Below are 20,038 nucleotides of genomic sequence, written 5' to 3' on the forward strand. Positions count from 1 at the left end.
GTTTTAGGGGGGATATGTTGGTATAGAGGAGACCAAGGAGAGAATATTAAGAAGATTTTATTTGCCTGGAGTATATGCAGCCATTAAAAAATATTGTTCCTCTTGTTTTGAATGTCGAGATAGATTTAGGTATTCTCATCTGTCTGGTGCAAAAAAAAAGTTTTAAGATGGAATGAAAGTAGCATTTTATTTTCAGTGTAGCTTTAGCTCGAGCATATGTACAGAGAAATAACCAGATTGTTTCACTTCATCTGTAATATGCACATCTATGTGTGACCTGTGTTGAACTGTATGTTCCATGAGCTTTTGTGCTGAGTTCATCATTTGATATAATATTTTATGCAATATGTACATAAGTTCTGTTGCTTTGTATTCAGGATGAATGTTCATTTGTAAAGTCTGTCTTTTTTTTTTTATCAAGTTGGAGGTTGCAGGAGCAAAACAGGTCCAAAAAATGAAGAGTATCTCAAGACCAACTATGTAAAAAGAATGAGTATTTATTTAAAGATGAGCGCTTTCACTGTTAACACAGCTTCTTCAGATCTAAGTTAAAATAAATAAAGACTTAAAATGGTTCTTTTATATGATCACCTCTAGTGGTCAAACAAGCAATTACAATGAAGAAAACATAAACTGATTCTTTTGTGTGATCACCTCTAGTGGTCAAACAAGTAATTACAATGAGGATACATATAATGAATAAATAACAAGTTGGATATACATCATAAAATCACAAATCAAATAGACATGGTTAATGAAGACTTGCAAAAAAGGATGCGGCAGTATTTAGCTGGTACAGTGACAGCCCCTTGGACCTCTGACTGTCTGGCGACCAGTGATGACATCGATGGTAATACAACAGATACAAAGAGGTTGTATTAACTGCTTGATGGAATGGAGAAAAGTTTTTTGAAACTGAAGCGCTTACAGGTACAGCGCCTGCATTTTCAGTTCTGTATAGACAACAACATAATTCCACGAGGTCTGAGGGTCTTCATCATGTCTAGCCAGGGTAAGGACTATCCGGACCTACTCACAGCATGGCAGAAATTGAATATTGGTTTCAGCTATCAATATCTGCAGTTGTTGGTGGATTTTTTTAAACCGGAAGAGGCTGCACTTATTGAAGACATCAATGGTAAACAGCAGGTACTTTTTCAAGACTTTACAGCTGGTATTGTAGACCCACTTATTGAGAATTTATTAGATAGCGTTCATGCCTTTGAACGCAAGCTTTTCCAACAGAAAAAGAACAAAATAATCAGAGACTTTAAAGATTTTAGACTGGGCCATATCTTCACTTGGCCCAGATATGGACAAAATGATTTGAACAGTACAAATACTAACAGTAAAGCTGGTGTGAACAGTGCCAATACTAATAGCAATATTGGCGTGGACATTAATCCTAGAAATGGTATGAGACATAGACTAGATGGTAATAATTTGTATACTCCTTTGCATAGGCAACAGTTTTGTAACACCAATGCATGTCCTATTGTGTTGAATGGCCTGAATAAGTGTATTTCTAAAGATTCTGTAGATGAGGCTCGATCTAACGGGGAGGTGATTATCACATCCCCTGCACAGAATGATTGGCCGGAACACATTGGAATATTAGATATCAGGCCGAATGACAATAGTGACAGGAAAAATACAGATTCTGACAATGCAATATGCTCTACCACTGACTCAGTGGATGTCATCCATATCATACATCCGAGTGTAAGTGAGACCAATAATTTATATCCTGCAGTCAAGATTGTAAAGGATAAACCTTGCTTACTTACTGATTCTGTGGTTAGACCTAAAGTTAGGAAGAATGTGGGGGACGTTAGCCTGGATGCCAATCCACAGGTGTTTTTTCCCCTGCCAATTCGACTGGAGAAAGGCAAGGTCTATGAGTCGTGGCAGGCAGAAAAGGAAACTCTCAGGGGAGTTTCAACAGAACCGTACTTTGAAAAAGATGTGGAACAGAACAGACAAAACATAGTACACAATCTATCTGATGTTGCACTTTCACAAGATGATTTCAACTTATTGAGAAAAGGGCTTAGCTTTATACCCAAAACACACAGTAAGTTAACAGATACAATTATTGACTTGAAACTTTATTGCAGGAATGTAATGCTGAAACTCCATTTTGGAGGTTCTGATACTACAGCATATTCAAAGGATGCATTGGTGTTTAAAAAATTAAGTGAGTATACACCTGTACATCATCCACTTGTTGAAGCCTATTTTAGGCTCACAGAAGATGAGATATACAACTATTACAGTCGAACCAAATCAGGTAGGACTTTAAGAAAATATGATAATTTAACATACCAAGAGAGGCAGAGTCTTAAGAGACTACAACAGGACCATAGAATCATTATTAGACCTGCTGATAAAGGTGGTTGTATTGTAGTGATGAATACCCTACACTACTATGATTCTATGTCTAGTATGCTACATGATAAATTTTATAAAGAGACTGAGTTATCAGCAGTAAAAGAAGTCATTTTATATGTACATAACATCCTATCAGACATTCATAAGAGTGGTTTGATTGATCGTGATTTATATGAATACCTTCTAGTGAAAACACCCTTGATCCAAGTTATACATGGCCTGCCGAAATTACATAAGAATGCCAGTGACCCACCCATGAGACCAATTGTCTCTGGCCGTGGATGGGTCACTGAGCATATCTGTGTATACATAGAGAAACATCTGAGGCAAGTACTGAACAAGAATAAGTTTGTATTGAGGGACTCCAAACAGTTCTTAATAGAACTATATGACTGTTTTAATTGTAATGGTATCACTGATGAATATATGTTCGTGACCTTTGATATACAATCACTCTTTACGGTCATTCCGAACACCTTAGGACTTACGTTTATTTCTGAATATCTCAAGGAACATAGCGAGTACAACATAGTGAAGATTGATTTATTGGTACACTTCCTGGAACTAGTATTGGAAAACAATTTTTTTGTTTTCAATGACATCATATACAAACAGGTAGATGGCGTAGCCATGGGCACTTCATGTGCCAGTAGCTACGCCAACATGTTCCTTGCACACTGGGAACAGCATATCTTGTTCTGTGAGACATTATTTAAAGAACACGTTAAGTTCTATCGACGTTTTGTCGATGATGTGTTTGTGATATGGAATGGCACTTTAGAACAACTTCAATTGATGCACACTATCATGAATAATCTAATTGATTGTCTCAAATTTACAATGCAGTTTTCATATAACAGAATTGAATTCCTGGATTTGTATATTGAAAAACTTCCAAATGGTCTTATTAATACAGGAGTGTACAGGAAACCATGTCATGTTAATACCCTACTCATGAGATCGAGTATGCACCCTCCTTTTGTATTCAGGAATGTTATGGTAGGTCAGGCCATTAGAGCATCAAGGCTAAATCCTTTGGAGGCAGGCTTTGTATCTGAACTAGGGGACCTTAAAAGTAGACTTTTGCAGAGAGGATACAATATTAATGAAATTGATCCTTCTCTGGAACGAGCCTTAGGACTACGTAACACCGTAGCTACACCATATTTTGGACATCACAGTTCCAACACCCAGGTGAATAGGGAGCACATGTCATCTCATGTTAAGTTTTCAACATATTATTCATCAGATAATAATGAGATTAGAAATATCATCAATAAATATTGGTCCATCATGCGTGTTGATCCTAAATTAAGAGTCATAGTTGGTGAAACTCCCAGTTTTTTGTATAAGAATAATCTTAAAAAGATGCTATGCTATCCTAAGTATGGAACAGTAAACAAAGTAGCAGGACATACTAAACCGTGTGGTAGATGTAATTTCTGTCAATTTATTAATGAAGACAGCAACTTTTTACATCCTGATATGCTTGTCACTTATGAAATAAATGTGGAGGCTGACTGCATGACCACTAATGTGGTATATTTGCCCACCTGTCAGATCTGCTCCCACTTTTATGTTGGGAAAACCAACCGATCATTAAGGGACAGCATGAGGGAACACATCTATCACATAAGGAAGGGTTCACCTTACAATGCCCTAGCGAAACACGTCAATCTTGCAGGAAGATCGCACTGTTTTTGTTTTAGAGTACTTGAAACTATAGTTCCAGCGATAAGAGGTGGTGATATTAGGACGCACACAGAGAACAAGGAATGTGACTGGATAGTTCGGCTTAGGGCAGATAAAGGATCTGGCCTCCATGATAGAGCCTCGATAAAACCGAGACTAAGAACACGTAGGAATATTAAATAGATTGTATCTGCTTTCTCCAGTGACATCTGTACTAGTATTTTACCTCATCCCCCCCCCCCCCTTCAACACTCACTTTCACTTATGACATTTCTTACATAGGTTCGCTATTTTTCATGTCATTCCATTTGAAATGTAGTTGAATAGGATTTTTTGTATCCTTAGGATAGGCATTGCAAGAGCATTTAATATTCATTTGATTTGTGATTTCAGGACATATATTTTGTATATTCAACTGGTTATTCACTACATGCATTCTTATTGTATTTACTTGTTTGACCACTAGAGGTGATCATACAATAGAACCAGTGTATGTTCTTTTCATTGTAATCATTTGTTTGACCACTAGAGAATTTAGCTTTTTTCTCCCCCCCCCCCCCTTCAATACTCACTTTTATTCATGATATTTTTTATGTAGGTTACATATATTTTTCATGTCATTTCATTTGGAAATGTAGTTGACTGGGATTTTCTGTATTTTCAGGACAGGCATTGTTTGAGCATTTAATATCTATTTGATTTGTGATTTTATGATGTATATCCAACTTGTTATTTATTCATTATATGTATCCTCATTGTAATTACTTGTTTGACCACTAGAGGTGATCACACAAAAGAATCAGTTTGTTTTCTTCATTGTAATTGCTTGTTTGACCACTAGAGGTGATCATATAAAAGAACCATTTTAAGTCTTTATTTATTTTAACTTAGATCTGAAGAAGCTGTGTTAACAGTGAAAGCGCTCATCTTTAAATAAATACTCATTCTTTTTACATAGTTGGTCTTGAGATGCTCTTCATTTTTTGGACCTGTTTTGCTCCTGCAACCTCCAACTTGATTTTACTTCTAAGTGCTTTTTAAACTTGGTGACAGGTAGCATTCATCTGGTGTATTCAGTGGTGTGCTGTTTTAAGTTGTCTTTTTTTTTTGTTTCCTTCTTGAAATTAATTCTAAGATGTTAAACTCACTATTAATGAGATGCCTGCTTTATTATAACAGAAACATTTTGGGTTTTTATTTGGAACTGTTTAGGTCATTCATGAACTGTGGATATATGTTTGCTGTTTTATTTGGCTTGGTATTTGAGTTTGTGTTACATGACTTGAAAGGCAAACTGTATTGGCCATTGCCTTGCACTCCAGGCAGAGGTCTTCTAAAATAACCTATTAGATGCAGACTATAAAGAGAATTCCTGAAGCCCTTCAGAATAATTGATTTATAACCGTGTGATATCCCATTTATGACACTCCTATGATGGATTTGCAATACTGCCTTTCAGGTTGCTCACAGTTCAGTTCAAGCAGCAGCCTACTCATAATCATCTACTAAAAACCTTAAACTCCTACAAACACTCTCCAACAAAATCTGCCAACTTGTGCCTCTGTCTCCACCTGAAATGAACACCACTATCTAACACTCCAAAGGGCAAAGCGGATTCCCATAAGAGAGCATGCCGAAGTACTCCTATGCCAAGTCAGTAATTCTGAAATTCTGAACCCTCTTATGCAGAAGATTAACTGTTAGAGAGAGAACCCTCCTTACTTTATTCTGAAGCAGCCAATCCCACGTACTTGGAACTGTGCTAAACATATCTGCAATTTTGTGTATTAAAAGCTGAAAGTGAAAGTGCTAAAATGCATCACTTGTGACATTATTAAGTATTTTAGTTTTTCTTAATCCCATGTACTTAGTAGACCAAAAGTCACTTTATCTACTACTGAACAGACGTTTACCATGGTAGCATCCAGACTTTGAGATATAGTCCCACCCAACATCTCCAGCATCTCCAATACAGCCAAAGACTTAAACTATTTATTTATTTACTGTTTGTTGACCAGAAAGGTGGGCTGGTTTTATTTACCCTTTTCAGCCACGACCCTAAGTCATCGAAGTTGAACAGAGTAATAGTAACAGTAGATAGAAAATACAATCGAATATAAAACAATACAATAGACATGAATTACATAAGAAGACAGTACTATTAGAATATGTAAGAGAATAGGAAACTCATTGTAAATAAGAAACACTGGAAGACAAAAGCATCTTATGTGTAGTATTTACATTTTGATTTGGCAGTGCCATTGCTGAGTGGTGTGTCATTTTAGGGAGAACATTGTCAAAACGAGAGGCTAGGATTTAGGTGGATTGACTAGATAGTAAGTTGACCATTATCCCTGAAGCATTTGCACATGGCTTATTTGCTAAGATGATTTTGCAATGATTTTTGTTTTAATTCTTTCATTGTAGATGGTTGTAATTTATTTGGGGAGATGGTTCCAGGTGGCGGGTTGTAGATGTGTGAGTTTTTTCCCCCTTGTTGTACCTTTGAAATGAGGTCCAGTATGTGTAGCACCCTCCTCCTTGGATAGTCCTATATCTTGTTGAATAATTCAGCATTGCAGTGTTTTTTTTTTTCATTTGCAAGAAAGATTGGTGCTGCTACCACCCTTGTAGCACAATTACAACCACCCTGCTACCAGTTCTGCACCCCTCTTTAAACCACTAATAGCCATTTTTTAGAAGCAGCTTGTCAGAATTGTATGCTACTACCCTCCACAATTTACTGTTTACATGTCACCAACTACATCTGTCCACATCCTGTCCCCTCCTCTACTTTTTCTCTTTATACCTACCACTCTCTCATCTCTGTTTGCCTCCTCCTAGTTAGTCCTTGTGTAAATTTATTTATTTTATTTATGATTTATTTGCAGTTTGTTTGCCAGGATGGTCCATTGGGCCAGGAAGAGCCCATTTCCAATGGAGTCCTGGAGAGAAAAGCTCCACAAAGATAATGTACATAGTAAACACATTTTTAGCAATATAGTAATACAGAAGTGCAGATAAAAAAACATGGTATTTAAAAGTACAGTTTAGTAAAATGCAAAAACAAAGATTATATAATTATAAAAAGCCATTAGTAAATATTTACAAATATATTTGTTCCTACTGTAGAGATATAATAGTAGAGGAAGAAATACATATATAACCTATGAGAGTTATTAGCAGAGAAGTGAGACAGGGGAGGTGTGAGCAGAGAGGAAAAAGTAGGAGAGGAGGAGAGTAAAGGAGGTAGGGTGGTAGATAGCTTTGTTTAGGGTGGGAAGGGGAGAGGTAGGTGAAGCAAGAAAAGAGAACAAGAGTGAGTTGCTAAGGGAGTTACGTGGGGTGTGAGCAGGAACATTCCCAGAGGGATATTAGATGTGAGTGAAGCAAGGTGTTGAAGGTAGCGTGGCTGTTGCTGGTATGGATGAGAGGTGTTGAATGTTTCTGTACTTAGGCTGTATTACACTGAATGTTCCCTTATTTGCTCTTTTGTCTGGGCTTTGGCTGAAATGGGCCCCCCTGTGGAGCAGCCATCTAGCCTGGTAAACAAACATATGCACACATACAAATAAACTGAATTATGATGTAGCAAAACTGTGATACAGCATTGTTATTCATCAAGGTGCTGTTTGAAATGGTGGAACATCTGTATATTGCACTTGGTGCCCTGTTGCAGTAGTCTTTTGAGTATCTCACACTCTTGCACTTAAGAGTACATGCAGCCACTTTGGCCCGCACACCATTTACTTGCACCTTGGGTAAGATGTGAATGCACACACCCCACAATCTTCAGCCGTTCTGTAAAAATTCACATTTAATACATGTTTTTCTAATGTGTGTGTGTCAGTAGCAAATTTCCATGTCTGATACCAATTTATGTATTTGTTGCTAATTGTGTAATTGGACTGGTCATAGTGTCCTTTTCGGACATAATCCTGGCAAAAGGCAAACGGAGTGAGCTTAGACTTGGTAAATATACCTGTGATCACAATATCACAAATGTGAAGCACTACAGGTAATGACTCCATAACGTAAGGCTGAATAACAGTCTGCAGGTATTTATTCTGTCATTGTTTTTACCCCACCACTCCTTGATGCTGGTGAGAGAGGTTCACATTTTATATCAGGGATCATTGCACAGCAGCAGTGGCTGAGACCTGAAGTATGGACTGGCTAGAGGTGTCACTTAGAGATTTCAGGCAGGAGCAAGAAAGGGAAAAGGTAAAGAACCCTGGAATCCATCTACATGTCAGTGTGTGAACCTTTTTTGAGCACACCAAATCCATGGTGACCTCCACTCTTTCAGAAGCATGTCATCATCCTTTAGTGAAGTTATCTGCCTCCTCACCATTGTGTGCAATTGAAGTTGAGTGGAGATGTACTTCTCAATGCCCCTTCTAAAGAACTGAGATATGTTGTACAGCTGTGCCTCTCTTTCCTCTTACATTAGCAAATGAATTCCCCTAAGGCATGGAAAATGCTAGATACTGAATCTCTGGAAATGATTCTGGGTCTGAACATGGGCTGAGAGATCGTTTCCCCTTCATCTTCCCTTTTAGAAGGTACTCACAGGCCATCTTGTTCCTGTGTTTGATCCCTCTGTATGGTGACACTGAGCACGTGAAGAGCATGATGCAGCAGTTAGGTGGAATGCAGGTACTGAGTCCTGCATTAACCATCTGTGCTATTCCCAATGCTGCTGTGTCACATGTCATGCTTGATGTGTGTGTAAGCAAGGCAAAAATAGTAACTTAAATTACTGTGCTGTCCTAGTGTCTCATTTTAAAATGCACTAGATTACATAGCAGCTATAATAGCTAATATATACAATAGTATCACTTGTTCCTCTGTTGGACTTCAGATTGGTTAATTTAGCTTTAGAACCAGTTGTAAAGAAACTGTGTGTGTGTGTGTGTGTGTGTGTGTGTGTGTGTGTGTGTGTGTGTGTGTGTGTGTGTGTGTGCCTTGGAGTGAATGACTTGAGACATACCTCCCTGGACTACATGAAAAGAGACATGGAAGAGCGCTTGGATCATGTAGCCCAGGCAGGTATAACCCTAGTAGCATCCTGCCATCACCCAGAATGATACCACAGTATAAGGACAAAATGATTGACTTCAATAATTGGCTAAGCTTCTGGTGTCATTCAAAGGGGATCCAGTATTTGTCTGCTTGGGACGACATGATTGACAAACCACGATGCTTTGCAAGTGATGGTTTGCACCTTTCACCCTTGAGATTCACTTTACTGGCAAAGACTCTTGCCACCCCTATAGTGCCTTTTTTAGGCAAGGTTCAAATGACAAAATTACCACTGTAATGGGTACTAACAAGCTAAATCTGAAGGTAATGCTACTAAATGCTAGAAGTCTAAACCTCAAGATGCACTCTCTCAAGGCTCTCCTAAAAATGGAGAACATCAGTATCTGTGCAGTAACTGAGACCTGGTTCAAAGCTCCAGAGAGCACCCTTGCAATACCAGGCTACAACTCATATCACACTCTTCGGCCACCAAACCAGGACTGAAACACTAAAGGTGGAGTGTCCATAATCACCAAGGATATTCACACCTCCAGGCTGGTTGCCCAACACAATGCATCTGAAATTCTCCAGGTGCAACTAACAACTAGGTAAGACTTTAATCCAAATTGTAGCTTACTACAGATTCCCCACCATGCCTCAAGATTCTCACTACACCTTTCTAAACATACTGGAAAATATTAAGATACAACCAAACACCCTAATACTGGGTGATTTCAACTACTCTGCCATTAACTGGGAAAACTACTCCTGTACCAACACCTTTGCTCAACGGTTCTTGGAATTCATAAATTCCAACGCCCTAGAGCAACTAATTCATAGTTCCACCAGGGGTACCAGTATTCTAGACCTGGTCATTACCAACATGTGAGATCGATGCTCCACACCAGTGGTTACCCCCTCATTGGTCAGATCAGACTATAAGCTAATCACCCTTGACATCCACATCCCACCCCCACCCCCCTTTAAGGAAACCTCCGTAAAAAATTTCTCCAAAGCCAACTTCATGCTTCTCAAGTCAGAAGTAACAAACTTCATGACACCCATGCAGATGGGAACTGGAAGTTCAACTGCTGAATCCTACACTAAGGTGCTGTACGAGCACATTCTCTCATACATGGACCGTGCCATCCAAAATAGAACCAAGGCCCTGTCCTCTAGAAAAAAGAAGCCAATCTGGTGGTCCCCTGCCATAAACAAGCTGTGCAACAGAAGGAAGAAACTGTTGCAGAAGAGGAAGAGCCCAGGATTCAGAAAACTCCCTCACTAGCCTCAGTAGAAAGCTGAGATCCCTCATAAAGTCTTATAAAGTTAGTTACTAAAACAAAATTGTCAAAGATTCCAAAGACAGCCACAAGGCATTCTATAGCTATGTCAAGAATCTAAATGTCAGTACTCAGATTTTCCCTGAGCTACAGCAGAATGGCACTTGATATACTGATTCCAAGGATATTGCCAATATCCTGGCAGATAGATTCAGTGCCAGCTTCACCCCCTGTCACCCCCTAAAGGCCCCATCTCAATACCAAAAGAATGCTAAATTCTGGTAATCATGGCCACTCAGGTAAAAACCTCACTCTCCAAAGCCAAGAATACAGCATCCATGGAACCAGATGACATCTTGGGCTGTGTACTGCATGAACTACAAAATGAATTGGCATGTCACTTGTGTCATGTTTAATCATAGCCTCACCTCAGACTTCATGCCGACAGAGTGGTGCACAACTACAGTCATCCCACTCCACAAAGGGGGATCCATTTTGGATTCCGGGAACTACCGCCCCATCAGTCTGACGAGCCTGATCTGCAAGGCCATGGAACATATTATTATGGAACTTATAAACAAAGACATTGGCAACCTTCAAACATTGGACCCCAACCAGTTTGGGTTCGTGAAGGGCCGATCTTGCCTCCTGAACCTGATCGACTTCTTTGAATCAGTCTCCAGAGCTGTGGACAAGGGTAAGGTGGTTCACACAGCCCATTTGGACCTTGCCAAGGCTTTCGACACTATCCCCCACTCTGGAATCATAGATAAACTTACTAAGCTGGGCATTAATCCCTACGTCACTCGATGGTTGCAAACTGGCTTACTGACAGAACACACACTGTAAAAGTAGCCAACTCCAAATCCAGTTCCAGACAAGTGGTGTACCACAGGTTTCTTTCTTGGTACCACTCTTATTTGGCATCTACTTCTCTGAAGTACAAGCCAGCACTAAGGGACTCTGATGAACAAAGTTTGCAGATGACTGCAAGCTGGGAGCCATTATTGAATTCCCAAATGATGTGGATATACTACAAAAGGGCCTTACTGAAACAGCTGCCTGGTGCCAGAGCCATGGGCTCAAGCTAAATGCCAAAAAATGTATAGTTGTCCCCTTCAGGAAAAAACATGCATCTGTGAACTACCACATAGGTGGCAGTACACTAAACACCGAAAATGTGATAAGAGACTGGACACAGGTGGACAGTGGTCTCACCTTTGATAACCACATAGCAACAACAGTTACAAAATCCTTCTATGTGGCACACCTCATCACTAAGGGCTTTTCATCCAGGAAAAAAGGAGGTCATTGTCCCTACTCATCCCTCATTAGACCCATTATAGAATAAAATGCCCCATTTGGTATGTACCTCACAAGACATTTGCAACAACTAGAAAGGCTGCAGAAATACCTCACAAAAAGAGTCACAGGCCTAAAGCAGATGCCTTATGCTGACTGTCTCAAGAAACTCCAGCTATACTCTGTCACATATCACCTACTCAGAGGCGCTCTCTGCCTAACATACAAGGCCATGTCAAACCCAGAGTTGTTGGACATGCTACACTTAAAGAAATCCAAATCCGTCTGAGCCACATGCCCCAGGGATCTTAACCTTGTCATCACAACGAATAGAACATGCTGGAGGGATAGGTTCCTGATCCATAGACTCCCCATACTCTGGAATAGGCTGCCCATACATGTCAGGCAGAGTGTCTCAATGGCCCTCTTGATTGGATGGGGATAGGAAATTCAACCTGGGGATCACATCAGTAGCCCTGCTAGACAGGGGTCCAGGAAAGTAAATATTTGTGGGAAGCAATAGCCAGGGAATCGGTATGGCTAGGCTTATATATAGGCCCTAGTGCCGATAGCCTAGTACCTACCTATGAACCTGTAATGATTCTGAAAACCTTTGCAATGTCATTTAATAACCAGAGGTAGTAGTATACACTTTATTTTGTTGTTAAGGTGTTATAATGCACGTGTACCACTTGAAGTCTGTTCTGTACATCACTGTGTGATGTCATACACTAATATTAGTGAAAACCTGTGTTTTTATTCTCATGTTTTACTATAATAGCAGCAAATAACCTGGTTTCAGCATTGACTGCTGTAATAAACTGCTACCAGATTGTAACACAAACTACAGCTGAAGTCCTCTTCCCTACATAATGACTATACTTATCCCAGAAAAGAGAATTTCCATAGCGAAGTGCACTCTTACCTAAGCTAGAGTATGTATTCACTTTAGATCCCCTAGGTAACTATCAAAACATTCTAACGTTACAGAAAATTTATTTAAATACCTGTTGATGTGCTTTATTACTTGTCCCCTCAACCCGCCACTCTGTCTTTATCTTCTAATAGTTTTCCTGTCACTGAAAAGTCCTCCAGTTTATATACTACAACCGCCTTTTTAATAAGTTGTCCATTGTATTGCTATAAAACTGAAGCCCATTTATTTAAATTGCAAGACTGCTGCATTCATACTGCACTTCAGCCATTCTTCATATCCAAATGTGCACTTTCAAAATTTGTCCCAGCCATCTGGAATGCCCTTGCCCTCAGATACTTAATCCCTTTTTCTGCTTTTAGACTTTCTGTACCATAACACTTGTCATACTGTACCAAATTTGTATTACAAAGTGACCTCATTAAGCCCACCACACTCATCACTCTCTGCACTTACTAAAGCTGCTTTTCATACCTTTAACCTCTTCATTGCTTTATCTACCCAACCCTTTGCTAATCCTGATTAGTCTCTTCAAACCATACTACCATAATAATTTTATCCTGCACTTTTCAGCTGTTTCCTTCAAGGCTATCTTCCCATAGTCCTGTTCATCTTCAAAACAGAGTAGTAACTTTTCTCAGACTTGAGTACAGTGGCAACATTTTATACTCTTACTCATGTGAGCATGCACCTTTCCATTTTTCTTCCTACCTTCACTTGCACAAAGCATTAAACCCTACACATACACTGTTATGTGAATTTGTTGCTAAACACTAGAATCAGTATATATGATTTCTGGTCTTATTTTATGCTCATCTACATTGTTGCTGTCTGCAACTCTGTTGCCACACAGATGCAATTGTGTTTAATAATAATGTATGCTGTTATGAACCACCATTATAGCTAATGTACATAGCTATACTCCTGCATTTGTTACTGTAATTGCAGTACGTAACTGATTACTGTTTATCATATATTTTTGTTATCCACCAGTATAGGTATTAAAACCATTGTGTTGTATATTTGTTTGCCTTGTTCTGTGTCTTTGGCCTAGGTTCACGCCTCTCACCTGTCTAGATTATTTGCAGAATGTCCAGACTTCTTCCTCATATTTTTACTCTGCTTCTCATAAAATTTGTGGCTTTCTGGAAAATCACTTGGGACTGAAGTCACTAATGACACATTTGAGTTTAACTTCATTTCCTTCAGAAAATACACACTAATACAAATGATGTTATTCTAGCAACTTTCTAAGTTTGTAAGAACAATATTTAAAAATGCCCTTATTTTTCAGCCTTTGACCCCCCCCCCCCATTATTTTAGGCTTTGTCCAGTTTTCTTGCACTAAGAGGTATGTCTAGGTTGCAGCTGAAAAGGGTCTTTGCCCCAGTCACTCACTCACTCACCTTTTTAACAAATGTGAAATAAGTAAATACATATAGCCATGCATTCTGTTCCTGTTTTTGCTTCATCATTGTATCTTGCTCTGCATTATGGCTTGAGTCACTGCTGCAGTGTGCTTATTGTGGGTCAGATTACATACCCAGTTAATTTAATAAATATAGTAAAAGTTTGCTTTAAGTATTTTAGACTAAACTGAATACTCGCAGAAGGAGCTAACTCATTAGTTATGGAAAGAGCTAGCAAGATTAGACCAGTCTGTTGCATATACATCGACAGTTATGGGGCAAAGCTAGCCAGCCTGCCTTAGATGGCTTTCAGCTCTAATACCTTCTTGCTTGTGGAGATAGTGCACCACTGGAATCCTATTCTAATAAAGCCATTCAACTATCAGAATGTTTATAGGGAGGACATTTCATGTCTGACTGTACTAACATACCCTTTACATTAATTTAACAGTAAAGCAGTACTTAATCTAACAAATTATGCATGCGCTGTAAGAAAACCATTTCTAACACTTTACCATCACTGTAACCCAGCATGTAGGTGTGCCACTGAATAACAGCCATCAAGAACACTGGAACTTAAGCAACCAGAATTACCTTCTCCCAGACCTTTTACAGCAAAGCAACCTCTCAGGCTCCTCACCCTGTCAGCAGTCAGATGAGCAGAACATCACCTCACCTTTGAACAAAGTTGGTCCTAGAATGGTTTGCTCCCCAGTAAGTAACATACTTCTGTTCTTTATGTGACAGTTATTTGTGAAGCAAATTGAATTAAGTCACTGTGTTGTTGCTGCTGTACTCATTGCCAAACAGACGGACAGTTTGCCATTTATAGCATCGGGTATGTGCGCTTAAATAACACAGCCTTGAGGAACACTAAGGGCTTGTAATAGTGCCATACATGTTGGGCAATACAGTCACATTTGCTTTGTAAAGCAGTAGCCATGAGGGGCACAAAGACCTCCTTTTAACTCTACTCATAAGGGGCATAAAGGTTCAATTTGCAGTACCAATCATGACAGACAGCAAGCTCCTACTAATGGTGCTAGTGATGGGTACATTAAACTCCTTTTTATTTTACTACAGTAACAAAGTGCAGTCCACTTATAATGGGCAAGGTGTTATGTTTAGTGGTAGACAAAAGGGACAGTCATTTCTAACTTGTAGTGTAAGACATGAAGAGCAGTAAAGACCCTGTTACAGTTCTATCCATGAAAAGCAGTAAAGTCTTTCATACAGTGTACCACTGAAGAGAAATGTCACCCTCTTGTAGCGTGAACCATGGGAGGCAGTCAAGTCCTACTTCCATCGACATCTATGAGGGACACTAGTCACGTGTAGTACCTCCACTTTAGGGGCAGTGTCCGTTTTATAGTGGTATCCATGACCAGTAGTGAGACTACACTTATAGTACCATTCATGGGGGCGGTAGGTTGCCACTTGTAGTGCCAGTAATGAGAAGCAGCACGGTCATTCTTGTAGGTGACACTAAAGATGTATTTAAATTCAGAAAGAATACTGTTTATTTCATCCTTCCTTACCTTTTCACCATAAATTACCTTTATGTCTCTCCCTTTTTTCACTCTCATTTACTTTTCTCATTGATGTCATATTTTACTCTCATTCTGTTACACAATTTCATGTGAAAATATTCTATGAGGAACTGAAATGTAAGCTAAATGAGTCCAGACCAACAAATCTAACATATTCCTGTTGTCTTCATTTAAATTTGTTATGTAGTGTAAAATCTCTGGAATAATTTTGAGCTACATGTATGACTGATATTTCACTGAGTGCTGCAGTACCATATTCAAACACTTAGATATATGAAATATGTTTCTAGATGTACCAGTGTTAAAAACTTACTGTGTGATACATTAAACCGTCTGTAAAAGAGGCCCATGGGCTATATGCAAATGACCCCTTAAGGACATCAAGTGTTTCAGCTATATGGCTTCTAAATGTCCATGACTTTTTAATTTTTCTTTTTAAGTCTTTGTGGATACATTAAAGCCAATAAAACACACTCCACTAGCTGTGGACATGCATGTTTCAGCCTTCTTATAACCTCATCAGCACATTATAAGTGGACTGTTTGGCTATACTTTAGAAACACAGGATCTTTACACCCAACTGATGTCCATAACCATTAAGGTGTCTGCAAAATATCTCAACTAATATTCAAAGTAAAGAGTACAAAGGTCATAGAGACAAACCAATACTGAATGTATCCACAAAGACTGAAAAAAAAAAGTAATGTCTTTTGGCTTTTCCTGGTTAGGAGTGGCCACAGCGGAACTCCGGTCTGCTCATGATTGGCAGTGAATTTTTACAGTGCTGAGTTACCAACCCGATGCCCAACCTTCAAAGAAGGCACACCTATTCACGCACGCACCTAACTGCATGTCTTGATGCATCACTGAACCACAGGGAGAACATGCAGACTCCACACAGAAGGCGCTCCAGCCGAGAATCGAACGGAAGAACCTCTTGCTGTGAGGTGACAACGCTAACCGCTGCACCACTGCAGCCCTATCTACAAAGACTGAAAAAGAAAAAGTAATAATCATGGACATGCAGAAACAATAAAGCTGAAACACTTAATGTCCTTAAGGGGTCATTCGCATATATTCCATGGGCCTCTATTACACGAGGTTTAAGGTATCACACAGTGAAAATTCTTTTTACTAATTGGTTTGCCTATTCGACCTGTTTACTCTTTGGGTAGGTATACCAGTGGCTGATAGTAATCGGTTTTATTTAATCTGTCAAATGAGTACTTTCTTTAGGTGATAAAGGTAGAGAGTGTGTACAAGGGGATAAGCAATGTTCATTTAGTACCTGCACATCACCGGTAAACAAGAGGGATGAGATTATTAAAGTGTACATTACAGGGAAACAAAAAGTTCACTGAAAATATTTAACCCGTCTGTTCATGCACTGATGAGACTAATTAAGGAAATGTAAGCTACCGCTGGGTGCTGCTATTTTGGATTAGACAGGGGGAGTGAGTGACAATACATAGGGGATACCTGTTTCATTCAGGAATTAATTCTCTGTCTGAAAGTTCATTGAAATGCTTTTTGTGAGGTCGTGGTCAAAGAAATCGTTTTTTTCTAAATTGTAATGAACCAAAGTGATACTAATACATAGTTACTTTTCTTGGAGTCAGCCACTCAATCCATCTCTCCCTTCCACAGCCAGTTCTTCTTTATGCAGAAGTAAGTTACTAATGACCTTCCAGTAGATCCCACTGACAGTACAGAAAATGAACACCCCAAAGAAGTAGAAACTGGTGTAAAGTGGAAATAACATTGAAGACTGACATTGAAGTCCTCATGCATTCCCGTATTGAGGGGGCTATGTCCTCTCATCCCCCACTAAAATATTTTTAATTTTAGTCATATGACCTTGAGGAAAAAAGGCAAAACCAAAATAGGTCCTAACATTATTACTCCCATTTTCTTTAGAATTTTGGTTTTATACGGTTTGATTTTCTGGATTTTTTATCTTTTCTGATATTATGAGAGAAAGCCCTAACAGTTTATATGTGAGATTTTCAAAATATAAATGATGGCTCATCTAATATCATCTGTGAAGAGAAGAAACAAATTCAAACCAGTCTATATGATTACAGATAACAGGCCCTTGATTTTCTTATTAGATTGCAAGAAGTTTCAGCGATACATTTTTAACACCTTTATCGAATTATCACTCATGACATAGGCAAACATTTATTTATTTATTTTACATTTGTTGACCGGGCTAGTCATCTGGATATATGTCCATTTTCAGTAGAGGCCCAGGGAGATAAGGTCCAACTAAAAATGATTACTATATTAAATGTTTAACATGACCTGTAGAATGCATGTACATACGTTGTTTTACAGATATTTACATAACATTTCAACAGTTGAATACACTAAAATATTCCAGAACATTAAATAAGTTTGTTAGAAACTCTATTCCCAAGGAAATATTTTTTTTTCATGCTCATTTAGAATAGGAGCTGATATGTACAAGTCCTTAATAGTACAAGTAGTAGATAAGAAGTAGTAGGTCATCAGAGGATGATAACAATTATATTTTGGTTTAGTATGGGTTTGTACAGGGGCACATCCAGTGTATATTCAGGTAAAGTTTCAATTTTTGTTTGAATAGTGGTAAAGAGGGCAGTGATGTCAGTTCATTTGGAAGTTGGTTCCAATTTTTTCCAACAGCATTAGAGAACAGAGAGCTGCCAGCAGCATTGTTGGCTTTACTCTTGGATACTAATAATTTATTAGATGAACGTAATGTCTTAAGGTTTTTATATGGGATAAAAAGGCTTGAAAGTATTGGAGTTTTAGTCGGTTGGAAGAGGGTTTTGTGGGCAATAGTGAGTTGGTTATAATGGAGCTGATTTTGTAGCTCTAACTAGCCTAGTTGTTTCAGATTATGACAGTGGTGGGTCCTGAAAGAGGAGGCTGTGGCAAATCTGACAATGCTATTATAAGTGTTTGACAGTTTGTTAAGGTTGCTTTTTGTCAGATTTGTGTATATGGATGAAGCATAGAGAAGTGTTGTGATTAAATGGGTGTGGGCAATAGAAGTTCTGGCTTGTGGAGTAAGGAATGGTTTAATCCTATAAATGGAGCCCAGTTTCCTATTAACAGTTTTTATAGTGTTGTTAATGTGAGTTTCATAGGTAAGGTTGTTATCTATTGTTATTTCTAGAAGTTTAGTTGCTAGGTCTGGAGATATGAGTACCATTATTGGATAGGATGGAGAAGTCTATTGGGGTGGATTTGCAGGTGGGTGTGAAGAGCAAAAGTTTTATCTTTTTGGGGTTCAGGAGGAGGCAGTGTTGTAAAAACCAGTTTTCTACTATGGTAAACATTTTCTGGGTTAAGGACTGCAGTTCAGATGAATTAGCTGAGCAGATTATTGTAGAATCATCTGCGTATTGAATACAGGTAGCTTGAGTTAATAGCTAGGTGAAGGTCATTTATATAAATTGAGAATAGGAGGGGGCTAAGAATAGAGCCCTGGGGGACTCTCAGGGTAACAGGGAGATGGGAAGATAGGTTGTTGTCCCAAAGCACCACCTGTTGTCTGTTGTTTAGGTAAGATTGGAACCATTGTATAGCCAGAATATCAAGAGAAAGAGATTTTATTACATTGATAAGTGGTGGTTAACCATGTCAAAAGCTTTTGAGAGGTCGATAAAGAGTGAAGAGGAGAGAATGTTATTTTTGTTATGATTTATGCTATCAGAGAAGGATAAGAGAGCAGTGGTAGTACTATGGAATGGCCTAAAGCCATGCTGACACTTTGCAAGTAGATTGTTTTGAAGTAAGTGGTCTAGTAATTGTCTATGGATGCATCTTTCCATTATTTTAGCCAAAGGAGAAAGTAATGCTATTGGATGGTAGTTTGAATATTCATTAGAGTTGCCACCCTTGTGTAAGGGGATGATGTGGGAGATCTTCCAGATGGTAGGGATGTTTCCTTCTTTTATGGTTCTATTTATCAGGATTGATATAGGATAGGCTATGGCTTTGGCAGTTTTTTGCAGATATTCCGCTGGTAGTTAGTCTGCTGATGGGGTTGTTGGCTTAAGTTTTTGTAGGATGTTACAGATAAGGTGAGTTGGGACTGGTTGCAAATGGAATATAGGAAGTGAGTTAGTAGCAGAAGTTAGGAGATTAGAACCATCAGGTGTTACTTGATTGGCCATTGATTGGATGGCAGGTGTTAAAGGCGTTTGCTGTTTGGGATTTTCTGGATTAGCACCTGTGGGGGGTGGTGTAGTAGAGTGGCCAGGATGAAGAAGTCTGTTAATGCTAGCCCAGAACTTTTGTGGATTACTTTGGTTTACCTGTTGGAGATGACAAAGTTTTTTTTTTATCCAAGAGTATGTCTTTTTTTGTATTATTTCTCATTTGTTTGAATTTAAGTTGGTCTGTGGGTTTTTTGTGGATCTCCATAGAGTCCAGAATTTGTTTCTTAATCGGATTTTATGT

General features: G+C 38.8%; 1 protein-coding gene across 1 annotated transcript in view; it reads left to right on the forward strand.

Annotated features, from left to right (window-relative positions):
- NRK (Nik related kinase) overlaps positions 1-20,038 on the forward strand; it is a 2,110,367-nt gene that overhangs the window by 1,843,020 nt on the left and 247,309 nt on the right. Inside the window, exon 22 of the mRNA XM_044057244.1 lies at positions 14,568-14,750. Coding sequence (XP_043913179.1) covers positions 14,568-14,750 — 183 coding nt within the window. The remainder of the gene's footprint in view (positions 1-14,567; positions 14,751-20,038) is intronic.

Source organism: Protopterus annectens, chromosome 15.part0, assembly GCF_019279795.1.
Source record: "Protopterus annectens isolate FY-2018-M chromosome 15.part0, PAN1.0, whole genome shotgun sequence".
In the NCBI taxonomy this organism is placed as follows: Eukaryota; Metazoa; Chordata; order Ceratodontiformes; family Protopteridae; genus Protopterus; species Protopterus annectens.